The sequence below is a fragment of the Trematomus bernacchii genome, unplaced genomic scaffold, assembly GCF_902827165.1.
Source record: "Trematomus bernacchii unplaced genomic scaffold, fTreBer1.1, whole genome shotgun sequence".
NCBI lineage: Eukaryota > Metazoa > Chordata > Actinopteri > Perciformes > Nototheniidae > Trematomus > Trematomus bernacchii.
Window position 1 is genome coordinate 157,645 of NW_022987581.1, and position 14,233 is coordinate 171,877.

General features: G+C 39.4%; 1 protein-coding gene across 9 annotated transcripts in view; it reads right to left on the bottom strand.

Annotated features, from left to right (window-relative positions):
- The window catches only part of LOC117479983 (CD81 antigen-like), a 51,348-nt gene that overhangs the window by 20,087 nt on the left and 17,028 nt on the right, over positions 1–14,233 (bottom strand). For 6 of the 9 annotated variants that reach the window (XM_034127105.1, XM_034127109.1, XM_034127111.1 and 3 more), the window contains exon 2: positions 8,596–8,674. In XM_034127105.1, coding sequence (XP_033982996.1) covers positions 8,596–8,661 — 66 coding nt within the window. In that variant the 5' untranslated portion in view covers positions 8,662–8,674. Of the gene's footprint in view, positions 1–8,595; positions 8,675–8,902; positions 8,983–11,889; positions 13,617–14,233 lie in introns of those variants that run through there. The other 3 variants (XM_034127104.1, XM_034127106.1, XM_034127108.1) reach the window with 3 other exon arrangements.

The following is a 14,233-nucleotide window of genomic DNA, read 5'->3' on the forward strand; positions in this document are numbered from 1 at the left end:
TACCATGCTGGGAGACGTGAATATATCACGCTTTCGTCCCTTCAAACGTGACAGTTACACGGTATTGTTAACATGGCCCAAACAGTGGAGAAATACCCGGAAGTGCCAAGCAAATGGTCTACCGTGCCTATTGGTCGGTTTTTATTGTCAAAATTAGATGTTTTTAATTTATTTTTTAATCATCACACTTGATTTCGCCGATTTTCTTGTTGCCCTAGCTGGTCGACACCTCTTTTAGCAGAAACAAAGGCTACATTAATGTATTAAATCGATGTTAATCCATGTGTGTGGAGGTGAGGATGTGGAATTAACGGACGTGACGTTGTGCGATTGCGTTGCCAGGCAACCCAATTTACAAACTCTTCAACTACAACCCTAATTATATTTTAAAGGGCCCATGTCATGGCCATTTCCACTGATCATAATTACATTGTTGAGGTATACTAAAATAGATTTATACTGTGCAATTTTCCAAACTCACATTGGTTTCGCATACAGCATCTCTGTCAAGCATGTGTATTCAGCAGTATTCACTTTCTCCACTAAACGACTCGTTGGAGCTCTTGCCCCCCCCCTCCCTGTGAGCCTAGTGTGCTCCGATTGGTCAGCTCGGCCACTCGTTCTGATTAGTCAACCACCAGAGAGGCTGCGCCCATGTCTAACAGTGCTTTTCCCGGCTGCTCTCAGCGTAACATCAGTCTTATCATGGCGTCGGCACAGCCGTATATTTTATATACATATATATTTTTAACTGTTGTTATAGAAGAGTGTGACGGCCCCAGGGCCTTTGTCTTACGATGGGGTGGAGCTGAAGAGGCTAATCAGCACGATCACGGACACCTCCGGACACTACGGCCCCAGTCTCTCTCCAAAGCGGCTGCAGGAAGACTAACTCTTACCCCTTTCACACCAACGGTGTTTCAGGGCCGGTTCGGTGCTGGTGCTTGAAAAGCACCGGGTTTTCCTGTTCACACCGCAGCGGAGCAGCGTCATAGCTCCGGAATCCGGTTCGTTTCGAGCACCAAAAAGTTGTCCGTCTAGAAGCAAGAACCGCATACGTCACGCTTACGTCGGAGGGGGGCGAGATTAACCTGAGCTAACACTTAAGGCGAGTACGGCAAATAAAAGTTGTAACAAGCAGTAGTGCTGAGCAAAGTGACTAGAACGCAACCACACACTTGTTAAAAAAAACACACTTTATAAAGTCAGGCAACACTAACCAGGCTTCGTGTGATTCTGTTTATTTGTACCTTACTTTGACCATCCGTTCTCTGTTATTGATCATTGTGGAGAGCAGGCAGACGTTTTGTGTGTTATTATAGCAGCTATCGGATGGAATCAATACATGGGCTGCACAGGTTGTCATGTCCGACTATCACAAGTAGAATCATAATGAAAAATACGTCGGTAAAAAGTGCCTGTAGAATACTGCTTAGCAAGTAGTCAGTTTAGCTTCGGTTGCTATGCTAACATCACCCATGTTATACCAGAGAAACTTTCATAACAGCGTTGTGATGCCAAACAGCGTCAATTCAGACTGACACCAAACAGCGTCAATTCAGACTGACACACATTCACTTAAGGGGAACTGGGGATATGTATCAGCTGCTTGTGTGACAGTCAGACAGTGAATACTTTAGAGCCGTGTGAGCTAACCCGGAGCTAACGGGAGAATACACTCCCGTTGAAGAGCAGCCGGCCAGCACTGCAGCGGTCGGTAAATGCCGCTGAAACACATTAATAAACAATGAACCACGGCACTCTGGAGAAAAGTATAAGGTTGGAGAAGTCGTTATTTAATTTAATCTGGCTTCGTATGATTAAAAGCAACGCAGTCCCCGGCCCGTTGTTGTGAGGTGAGCTCCGGCGTTGGGGAGAAACTCAGCGACGTAAACTGTGACGTCATGACGCAGCAGCGGCAGCACCAGTCGGGCTCTGAGCGGTGTGAAAAGAGCCGGCGCTAAACCGAAGAACCGGTTCTGAACCAGAAAAGCTCTAGCACGGAGCTTGAACCGGAGTTGCGTTGGTGTGAAAGGGGCATCTGCGATCCTCTCAACCACCTATCTCTGCATTTATCACAATAAATGTGCCGTGGTTTTGTAAACTCGTGTATGTCTCCTTGTCTTTGTGGCCTACGAGCCGCTCATAACAAAGAGTAAGTTATTTTTACCCGTTATAAACTACTACTGTTTGATGAGAAATCAAATCATGGTTTGCTATATATGAATTCAGGGAAGAAAGGATAGGCCTACTAAGTATTTCCATTAAACTTTATTTTTAGAAATGTACAAAATGAACATAAATATACATATATACACGGTATATCATCCATTCCTCCTCCTTGCATCTTGCCTGCGCACAGTCGGTGCGGTGCCTTTTAGCACGACGCCTCAGCAGGGTTGCCAACTCTCACGCATCTGGCGTGTGACACACGCTTTCACTCTCAATCTCACGCTCTCACGCTGCCCAAACTATTCTCACGCCAAAAACAAGAATACCGAAGACTAGAAACGGTTTTGAAAACTTTTGTCACGTAGTGATCGTCTTCTCAATAGAACATCTTTGATAATGTCTTCTGGCCAATCAGAATCACGATAACGGCGTGGTGTTGTTGCAGGAAGTCCCGACGGAGAATACTTTTGCGGTAGTACATCTCTATACATCGATACAACATTACGTGTTGATAGAAATCAACACGTAAATAAGACCCCACGGTTTGATGATTGATAGGTGTGTGGGCTGTCTTTCATTTTGACACACAGAACAATGGGGGCTATCCACCCTTATCCACAATGTAAAGTAATTCACACAGCCTCTTCCCTCTTCTCTCTGTGAGGAGCAGCAGGTTCAGCTTTCAGAACAAAGTAACACAAAACAAAAATGGCATTTATTTTTTTAAATGTGTAGTAATAGATTTATTTATTTTTCTTCTCAAGAGAGTATCAGAATGTGTATTTTATGTTAGTATTTCAAAAAATCTCCTGGGGAAGAATCCCCCCAGACCCCCCTGCAGGGGTTGGGTCTTCAGCATGTCAACTCTTTCACCTGTGGGGAAATTGCAGGATTGGCTCCAGGTCGCCCTTTTTATTTACTACAAGACAAATGTGCCTTTTTATTACATACAGTTCAATTTGGATTGAGACAGGGAAATAATCTAAACCTCACGCATGGCGTTTCACTGTCGGGGGGAGCGTGTATGTAATTACATTGCAAATACTGACTTGAGCCCCAACACTGTATGGGTTAGCCCTACCATAGATTACCCAACAAAAATACTCTGGAGCCGCAACTGCCGACCCGTATTGCGCATGCGCAGATCTAAGATCCAGTAGAAATTATAACAAAGTAAAAGTCTTATTTGTTCTACTAGGCCAAAATAGAGTCAAAGAGTATATGAGAGTGAGAGTGTGTTAATTAATATTTGGCAGTTTGGAGTAAGTCTGTAGATTTGTTTGTGTGTGTGTGTTTCATGTATAGGCCTCTCACGATAATTAATTTTGTTGGATACATTTTCCCGGAAATTATTGCGATAAACGATAATATTGTCGGCACCGTTGTAGACCACTGACATAATGATAATATATAATAATAATTCAAGTACATCCTTTCAAACTGCTAGTCACATCCTCATGTAAATGGCAATTTATCGAGGTCATAAAAATTATCGAGTTCATTTTTATTTATCGTACGATAAGTCAATTAATTGCTTATCGCGACAGGCACACAATAAAACAGTGGAAACAAACATGTTTGACTTTCATTAGTGAATGAAACTGTGTGCACTTTATAGTCTGTGTCCATTATTGTGTATTTGTATATATTGTATATATATCCTATATATATGCTAAGGTCCCGCTGCTGACACGATAGCAGTCATTTCGTGCGCATATGTGTAATTAAACCGAATTAAACCCATGATATCAAAATCTCACTCCAGCCAGGTACCCAAAGTTGGCAACCCTGCGCCTCAGTAGTAGTAGAAGTGCCTTTTAGCACGTCATGGATTGTCCGCCAGGATCTGGCTGGACGAAATCAAATGCAAATCACAAAATATTAGAGAAACTTAGTTGTTTTAGATTCGTTAGTAGTAGTTGTGTAATGAACAGCTTTCCTGCTAATATGCTAACCTAGCTTTGTTTACCTTGGTAGCTAACACGATATGAACGTTAGCTTGGAGGAAAGGCAACTATAATGCAGTGTAATAAAACTACTATGAACAAAAGCTAGTGGTTCATATTAGGCTAGCAATAACGTGTTTATAATTGCAATCGTATACGGGTATTCTGCTACCATACAATGTAACTTGCATGAATACATTGTTTTGCGCTAGCATACAGCTAGCCTCGTTAGCTACATGCAGTATATGTACGGTCACAATGTACGGTAAATCACAGTACAGTATACTGTATGAGTATTCCGTGTGTGTGACTGCAGACATTCTCCTGCCATGACAAACATGTAAGGCCATCTGCTGACATTGTAGTTGATATATTTAAACGCTAGCAACGTAGCATCACAAAAATGTTTTTCTGACCAAAACTAGCTCTAGCTCCGTGTGTTAGATCGCTACGCCAGCTATAATGTAATTATGTTTCGCGACTGACCGGCAAATCACCCGGAGTATACTGTCAATAGGTATTTTGTGTGTGAATGCAGACATTCTCCTGCTATGAGATACATGTATGCAAGGCCATCTGCTGATATTAGAGTTGATATATGGAAACTCTAGCAACTTAGTTAGCACAGTTAGCACTGTGTCAATGGCTTAGCAGTCCAACACAGTTTACACATTTAAACAGTCTTGTTTGATAAATACACAAATAACAATGCAAACTTACAGGTTGTATACCCAGATCTTCCCCTGCTCCAAACGGTCCAAACAAGCTGTGCATATCCGGCCTCAAACTGGGCAATGTTTTGGAAGCTTTCGTCTGTGAAATGCCGGTTCTTCGAACCTCTGGAGGAGGAACACGCCGCTGCTGGTGTGGCCATAGCTCTTCGGGATTGGTCCATTTCGTTCCGGGTACCGCATGACATCAGGCGGTACCCGGAAGAATCAAATGGGCAGTGACGTATCTCCAACGAGGCGTTTTGGGGAGGTATTTTCTGTGTTAGAGTTTTACTCGCTACAGGGTGTACTTTGAGGGTTTTGACTCTGCACACCGTTTACATGCATAAAAACCTTCATAACACACAAGGGGACGGGTAATAACCGGAAAAGCATGACATGGGAGCTTTAAAACATTTTAGACAGCCTCACGAAATACTTTAATGTAAATTAAAATGTAAATGTGAAGGGGTGTGTGTAATGTGGTGATTGACATTATTCACCCACGGATCTATGGGTTGGGGGTATTGTTCCGCACGGACATTTTAGTTAAACGGACTTACTGTTGATGTGAAATCCGAAAAAAAATACGTTATACACCATAACGGTGCACAGCTGATATAAAAGGACTTGTCGTTTTTAAAGATATTACTGATTTTCTTTGAATATAAGAATGTAAATACTGAGTTGAGAGAATAGTCAGGGGATTTGGGTGATGGGAGACACATCTATGGATTCAGAATTTCAATAGCTTACTGTTAAATGACAGATATACCTTTCTGTCTGTGATGTTTTACAAATCAGATATTATAAGTAAAACATGTGAAATAATATAGCAATATCCTGTACATTTATGTGAAAACATGAATAAAACTACACATCTTCAGATATTATACATACACAAGTGTCCTACACTAATAATACAAAGTTATTATGGCTGTGTGCACCGCCTAGTGGTTAAAGCACGTTATTGAATTAGTTGTGTATATGATATGTCAATGATCCTTAGAAAATCTTGAAATCTTGAAAGGGATATGCAAAATAGCCATTATATACAGTCTTTAATGAACTATTAGTAGAGAATAACGAGTAATGAATATACTTTATAGGGATCTGCAGATAAATGTTTAGTCTTCTCAAGCAGCAACTATCAAATATCTCTCCTGATTGTTGGCACTTGACAATCACCTTTCCCTGAATTTTACTCAGGTGTAACTAAAGCCTGATTTAAGGGTTGTTTATATTTCACATCATTAATCAGAATCTGCAAAGTAACTAAAATAAATGTAGTGGAGTAAAAATACCAGGTTAACCTCTGAATTGTAGTGGAGTAGAATTGCTGTTTTGTTTAGTAATGGATATTGAATATGGAATAAAGGTTTTGACAAGACCTGGTGTAACAATAATCAAAAAGGACATTAAAAGAGCTCCAGATGTCAATGATCTAAACAAAACAGCACACCTGAAATGTATTAAATACTTTATTAAGGGCAGTGAATTAGTTTTTTCTGTATGTTTTTCAAATCAGTGTTATACAGTAAGTGTCATAGACAGTGTTACATTGCTATTATTATCCTTAAAATATATATTATAAAACAAAACCATTTATGATCTTTTTTTTTGGGTGGTTTACTAATGACAGTTAATTCTGTCTCTGCTATTGATGGTTTCATTTTTGTGAAAAATAATCAAATAATCAAATTCAATAACGTGCTTTAACCACTAGATGTGCCTTTCTATCAACTGTGCACCGTTATGGTGTAAATACAGCCTATCTACCAATTGGATCAAATATAAAAGTCAGCCGAATTATTATTGATACTGCAAGGAGACGTATTGTGTGAAAATAAATGTAAGATGTTGTTTAATTGCGGATATATTTATGATCCACGTCACGTTTTCAGTTTTGGCGGCAGTGCTTCCTGTTTGTCCAGAAGTCTTCTCATCAGGGCTCTATAAATACAGAACTACGGCAGATGTGTCATATTTAATGCAGCCAAACCGTGTATTACAATGTCGTTATGTGATGACCTCCAAAGAGAAAAGCAAGCAAACTCGGAATAAAGTATTATTTTATTTTTTTTAAATGTTTTCGGATTTCACATCAACAGGAGTCCGGTTAACTAAAATGTCCGTGCGGAATAATACCCCCAACCCATAGATCCGTGGGTGAATAATGTCAATCACCACATTACACACATTCCTTCACATTTACATTTTAATTTACATTAAAGTATTTCGTGAGGCTGTCTAAAATGTTTTAAAATATAATTAGGGTTGTAGTTGAAGAGTTTGTAAATTGCGTTGCCTGGCAACGCAATCGCACAACGTCACGTCCGTTAATTCCACATCCTCACCTCCACACACATGGATTAACATCGATTTAATACATTAATGTAGCCTTTGTTTCTGCTAAAAGAGGTGTCGACCAGCTAGGGCAACAAGAAAATCGGCAAAATCGAGTGTGACGATTAAAAAATAAATTAAAAACATCTAATTTTGACAATAAAAACCGACCAATAGGCGCGGTAGACCATTTGCTAGGCACTTCCGGGTATTTCTCCACTGGTTGGGCCATGATAACAATACCGTGTAACTGTCACGTTTGAAGGGACGAAACCGTGATATATTCACGTCTCCCAGCATGGTAGATCGTCACATGTTCACGTCTTGCCGTGATACCGGGTTGAAAATAGCACCATAGACATTAATTAAAAATCGCTTTTTAGACATTAATGTCTATGGTGAGATTCATACACGGGAGCCTTTTTAAAGCCTTTTTACCCCGCTGCAAACAGAACTCAATAATAATGTTTGATTATAAAATAAATAACTTACAGTTCTACTTATGGTTTTTGATGCATGCGGTACACCCACAGAAAGTCAAACATTTAGGATATATACAAATACGGGTAGCATAACTAATAAATATTTTAGTGATTTGTGTCTCTCTTCTGTAGGACAAATTAAATAACAACATCCAATACAGAAGTTGATCTGAAACAAGCTCAAATAGCCTACCATAATGAAATGAATCCATCAATTATTATTATTGTTATGATTATAATTATAACTTAAATGAAATGTTATACCTGGAAAAACAAATACATTTATCATATATATTTTATCATAATTCTATTTTATTCATTTATTTATTTATTTATTAATCCTGCTCATCTACATGACGATCCGAAGCTGTGTGCACTACTTGCTGGTCGTAACTGTCAGACCTTTTAATCTGTGTTTTAATATGTCTGTTTTTAAAGCACTCGCTGGAGCAGTAACTATACATCTCGTTGTATTCTGTACAATGACAATAAAAGCTTTTGAATTTTGAATTTTGTACAGGACCGAAAATAATAAATAGAAAACTATAATAAAAGAGATGAATGGAAGAGATGGACGAAATCATTTCAATGAGAAAACTAAATACCAGGTTTGAAGGGATTTATGTGGAGGGAAGTCCAGTGACAGGTGATAAAACTGCGCGCACCAGAAGTAAAGGGCGTTGTTTATGGTGACACTGGAGTGAACGAGCAACGAGGACATCCCAACTCATACCTGAGGACTCCTCTGTCCTCGCGTCTCTTCCTCGTATCTCTCGGAAAGGAGGAGGTGAAATATTCAATTGAGATGAACTCCAAGTGTCTATGTTACCCTCCTAACACATTCAGAAAAACCTACAACCATTAGTTTTTCACAGCGTTAAAACTTCAGAACACAATAAAGTAAAAAAATAGGAAGGACATCATTTTTAACACACTTACTGCAAAGATGAGGTTGAAAATAAACAACGTATATTTGCAGAGACGGCCACAATCATCCAGAGCCATGATGCTTATTTTACTGAAAATACAAGAAAAGCAAATTATTTCCTGATTTATGCATACCTTTTCTAATGCAAGCTTCTACCTATTAAACAAATACACACATAGAAATAACAACCACTTATATTTTACGTGTAAATGCCATATTACACCAGTTTTAATATGTTTAAATCATTGCTTTTTCCTGTTAATATATCAAAGTAATGCAGCCAAAAAAACGACATAAACTTTAAAATGTTATAAATACCTGGATATCTTTTGACGCCTTTAATCCTTGCTGCTATCAGACAGAAAACACAATAGGATTAACACAGGAGACGCAGCGTGCCTTTTTTTTAATACCCCGACGTGCGTCATGTCCCGCCCCTTCTCATTCGATTGGCTGAAAGGAGTGACGGACATGAGAGACAACCTATAAGCAGGCGTAGGCGTACAAAGTAGGCGGGGCTATATGAACATGACGGTAAGAGTGAAAGTTAAGGAAATGAGATCTCACTGAATGAAAGTGAATGTTGATTTTGTGCATTTTAAGACTATAAATAAATAAGAATACATCTTAATTGTTCTGTATTATAGAAATATTTGATTTACAAAAAAAGCCCTAGCACTTTTATGCATTTACTTTTTCTGTTATTGTTATTTTTATTTTTTTATTTCCACAAATATCACAGGGATTCAAACACCCATTGCATTTCAACTGCAATCATTTATAATGCAGAATAATAAATGAAAAACTACTGTAGTAGTGGATATTTTTTAATTGGTGTAAATGTGAAATGTATAATCATACATAACAAAATTGGAAACAAAGGACAGGTAGTGACATATCCCCTTTCTTTCAATTTCACACACACACACACACACACACACACACACACACACACACACACACTCACACACACACACACACACACACACACACACACACACACACACACACACACACACACACACACACACACACACACAGCAGAGTCTACGGATGGACATTAGCTCAAAGCTAAAATCCGGCTCATTTACATTTGAAAGCATTATTTTGTTTAAAATGTTAATTAATGTGCATTGTCCCAGTTCAAATAAACGATTAAACAAATTGTACATTTGGCTTTGGCTCATACAATTATAATGAACCACACCCAATTCTGCTCCTGTAAAAAAATGTAAATGAATATGCAACAACACAACCTCTGTTTGTAGCATTTCCTCCACCATGTGTCTTGAAAAACACACATTACCCTGCATTAGAGAGACAGAGAATATATGAAACGGAACAAAACTAAAGTTGTGAAATTAAGTATATTTACTCAAATACTGTACTTAAAGAGGTCATATTCTGCTCATTTTCAGGTTCATATTAGTATGTAGTGTCTCTACTTTAAAGAGTCCTCTCCTGCTGATGTTCAGGTGTATATCAGTATGTAGTGTCTCTACTTTAAAGAGTCCTCTCCTGCTGATGTTCAGGTGTATATCAGTATGTAGTGTCTCTACTTTAAAGAGTCCTCTCCTGCTGATGTTCAGGTGTATATCAGTATGTAGTGTCTCTACTTTAAAGAGTCCTCTCCTGCTGATGTTCAGGTGTATATCAGTATGTAGTGTCTCTACTTTAAAGAGTTCTCTCCTGCTGATGTTCAGGTGTATATCAGTATGTAGTGTCTCTACTTTAAAGAGTTCTCTCCTGCTGATGTCCAGGTGTATATCAGTATGTAGTGTCTCTACTTTAAAGAGTTCTCTCCTGCTGATGTCCAGGTGTATATCAGTATGTAGTGTCTCTACTTTAAAGAGTCCTCTCCTGCTGATGTTCAGGTGTATATCAGTATGTAGTGTCTCTACTGTGACATGTCTCCATGCTTTAATGTTCAAAAAGCTCTTTATTTTTCCCATACTGCCTGCACTCTGGTTTTGTTTCATGGAAATAACAGAAACACAAGTCTTGATGAAGAAAAGGGGAAAAGCCCCGAATGGAATATTTATTAGAAAACGTATAGTGCAAAAACTACAGGGCAAAGACAAAGAGAAGGACAAGAAATACTAAACAAGACACTTGATGCATTTGATCACAACAATTAGATTGCAAGAGCATGAAGGAATACAAATGTGAATATTGTGGTGGAAACATTAAAATGATCATGTGTTGACTGTGCTGAGATACAGGTTGGAGTGCTGTAATGTCTTAACTCGAGCAGCTGCGTGATGGAGTACTTCAGCGTCATATGGTGTTGTGCAAAATCATGCACCTCCGCCGTGAAATGCACCCCTTGTCACGGGAACGCGCATTTGAAAATGAAACGTATAGTCCGCTATTCTATGTTGTCCCTCTCGATTTTTTTGTGATTTTAGCGTTTTTTTAATGGTAATTTTCAGACTTATACTGTGAGTCGTTTAGTAGTAGGTCTAGCTCATGTCTTGACTCTTGTGGTTACACTTTTCGCTCCGTATTTTGATGGTTGGGTTGTCGAATCCTGGATTTTGCATTCATTCGTCACTTCTTTTTCAGTTAATTTTTTTATTTAACATATGTTTTTATTTAATTGTGACGTCCTGTCTGTATACTTGTGCTTTTAAATGTATTGTCTAATTTTACATATTTGTCATAATAATTTAAATATATGTTTACAAATGTTACATAGTCTTTGTCAGCATCTTTTGCATTATAAAGATTACTTTTTCACCTTGTTGTGCTAATTATTCAGGTCTAAATGAGCTAATGGATTTTTACATCAAGTGCTTGAGGGTCAGGAGGACAGATGCAGAGTTGGTAGCTGTTTGTGTTTGCCACGGACCTGCGGACGTGCACAGACATTTTGGGGGGGGCAGGAGCTCAAGTGAGAAAAAGGGCACTTCCCATAATAATTTATAAAAGACTTACTGACACATTTATTTTAATACCCTCACACTCACGCAATTGTTTAATACTCAACATAATTCAACTAACACTACGCACAAGAGCAGACAACAATCAGAATTATGAAGTTACTGTTTAAGGACATTACAGGCAAAAATATCGTTTTTTCATGTACTTGTACATTTTGGTCTATTTTGCTTCAATGTTTTCTTTCACTAATGGAAAGAAAACTTCCAAAAAACACATATAAATGATGTTCGTTTTACTACCTGTCTGAATTCATCTATAGATTTTAAGCTAATCTGCATTTAAACATAACATTTCAGGGGAAAATACTGACTTGACTATCTGGGGAAGTTGTGAGGTGATATGTATTTTTTATTTATTTTTTCTCCTTTTCTCCTGCAATGCCTTGGTAACTGCATGCAAATTGGCGCAATTTGATTAGGCTATATGTAACGTCTAATTTGCATATCAATGTGGCGATTGTGATGACGTTATTAGATACACATTTTACTGTATTCACCTGTAGTGTCTCCCTTTAAGTACAGTACATTAGCCTACGCCCATGAGCTAACTTATCCATTAGCCACCACCTTAGTTAACAATTTGGTTTTTGGCTTTTGGCTAAGCTCTGTAAGCTAGAGGCACTGGCAGTTTAGTCATTTGTTCATCACCACTCACCTTCAAACAAGCCAAGAAAAGCCGGCATAACATGGGACTGTGAGGTGGGAGGTGCTGCTACCTGTCTGTCTGAGGTGACTGCCGATGACTGTCCGCACCGCTGTGCGCGAGACGTGGAGGGAGGGAGGGTAGAGAGAGCATCGGAACTTGACAGTCTAATCTCCCGACCTGATATTTTTATTTTTTATTCAATCAATATATATTTTTTGGAAAGGGACACTGTGCGCAAACAGCAGCAAAAATAAATATTTAAAAACATAACTTTCTCTGGAGGAAGAAAAAGGGCAGGGGCTAAAGCCCACTTCGATGTCTATGTGTACACGTCCCTGGACCTGCCGACCAGAGATGGGGAAAGAGCCAGAAACACAGAAAGATCCACAGCATGGCAGATGATCGAGCTGGGAGGAGAAGTAGACAGCAGCTAACGTTAGTAGCCACTCGTAGCTTAACGTTAGTAGCTCGTCCAGCCGACGAGGGATTTGCAGGACAAAATTGGTTGGAGGGTTTGATAACTTCCTGTTGGAGGGTTGTATCGCGCAGTGATCTCCTGCTGCTCTCTCTTGGTCAGTGTCAGGAGGACAATGCTGCAGACCAGGGCAACAACCTGTCATTCAGACACAGAGGGAGGAGGAGAGGTGAAGAGGAGGGATGGGAATAAGAGCCAGTCTTCCTCACCCGGGTCACACCAGCCACAGAATGAGTTTTGATGTAAGACAGGTACCAGCCCAGGCTAGCAATTAGCATGCAGCCACACAAAGAGACTTGTGTGGAAGGCAAAATGATATGAGAGATATGAAGACACTTTAAGGAAAAATCCAACCCTGGATATATGTATTTTTTGACCATAGATAAACATGCTTAAAAACAAATTAAGGTTCTTAAATATGTGCAGTATTTAAATAATAACACATTTAAAAAAAAAATGTATTGAAAAATAATTGCTCTTTTGCTTAAATATTTCTCATTCCCCTTCTTTAGTAGTGCTTGGAAAATATTTGCAGATAAGCATTTTTCCATTATCTAATGGAATAAAAACGTAAAACAACATAAAAGATCCAATAACTTAAGTGCCGTTATATTTGTGCCTTTAAGGGTGGATTTTTCCTTTAAAGGGAGCTGAAGAGACCCCACAGTGAGCATGCACAGAAGAGATGAACATGAAGTAATGTGAATGTGAAAATAAACCCAGATCTGTATCCTCTATGCCCGAGCATTGTGGTAAAAGTGCTCTCTAAGTTATAACTATGGGGATGTTGGCCACAGTCAGAGGTGTGAAGACCACCGGCTTCTGTTCGGGGTACGAGTAGGAAATGGAGGTGGAGGTGGGGATATATTCAAGCTGAGATGGTGGAGGCTAAGTCAGGATGATGTACTGAGGAGAGGATGGGGTCTTGAGCTTTTTAGCAAGGATTGAGCTGCAAATCAAAGCCAGGAGCTTTTGGGAAGCAGTGATGAAGAGAGTGAAAAAAGGTTAGGGAAATATTAGTTTGAATGAGGACAGGGGGAGGAGTTTTTTTTACAAGAGAGAAAGGAGGTCATAGGGGTTAGACCACAAGTAATAACTTTATGAACAATGAGAGACGACAAAATGAAGCATGTTGAAAGTGAATGGAGCCCCAGATAGCAAGCGGATGTGGCCCACTTCAGGCAATGATGCGGCACTGCTCGCCTTCTTCTGGCCCGGACCAAATGGATGTGTGCCTAAAGTGGCCCACTTGTAAAATAGCAAATATGGCCCACATATCCCAAAGCAAATGTGGGCCTTTTTTGGCAAAGATGCGGTGCTCCTGCAATGTGTAATCTGGATGTCACCCTAAAGTGGCCCATGTGGGAAATGGTGAATGTGGCCCAAATATCACAAAACAACTGTGGGCCACCTTTGGCAAAGATGTGGCAGAATGGACAAAGGCTAATCTGGGTGTAAACCAAAAGTGGCCCATATATGATGAAGCAAATGTGGCCCAGTTATCTTAAAACATATCTGGGCCAGTTTAGGCAAAGATGCGGCACAGTCAGCACTGGCTAATCAGAGTGTGAGCCTAAAGTGGCCCA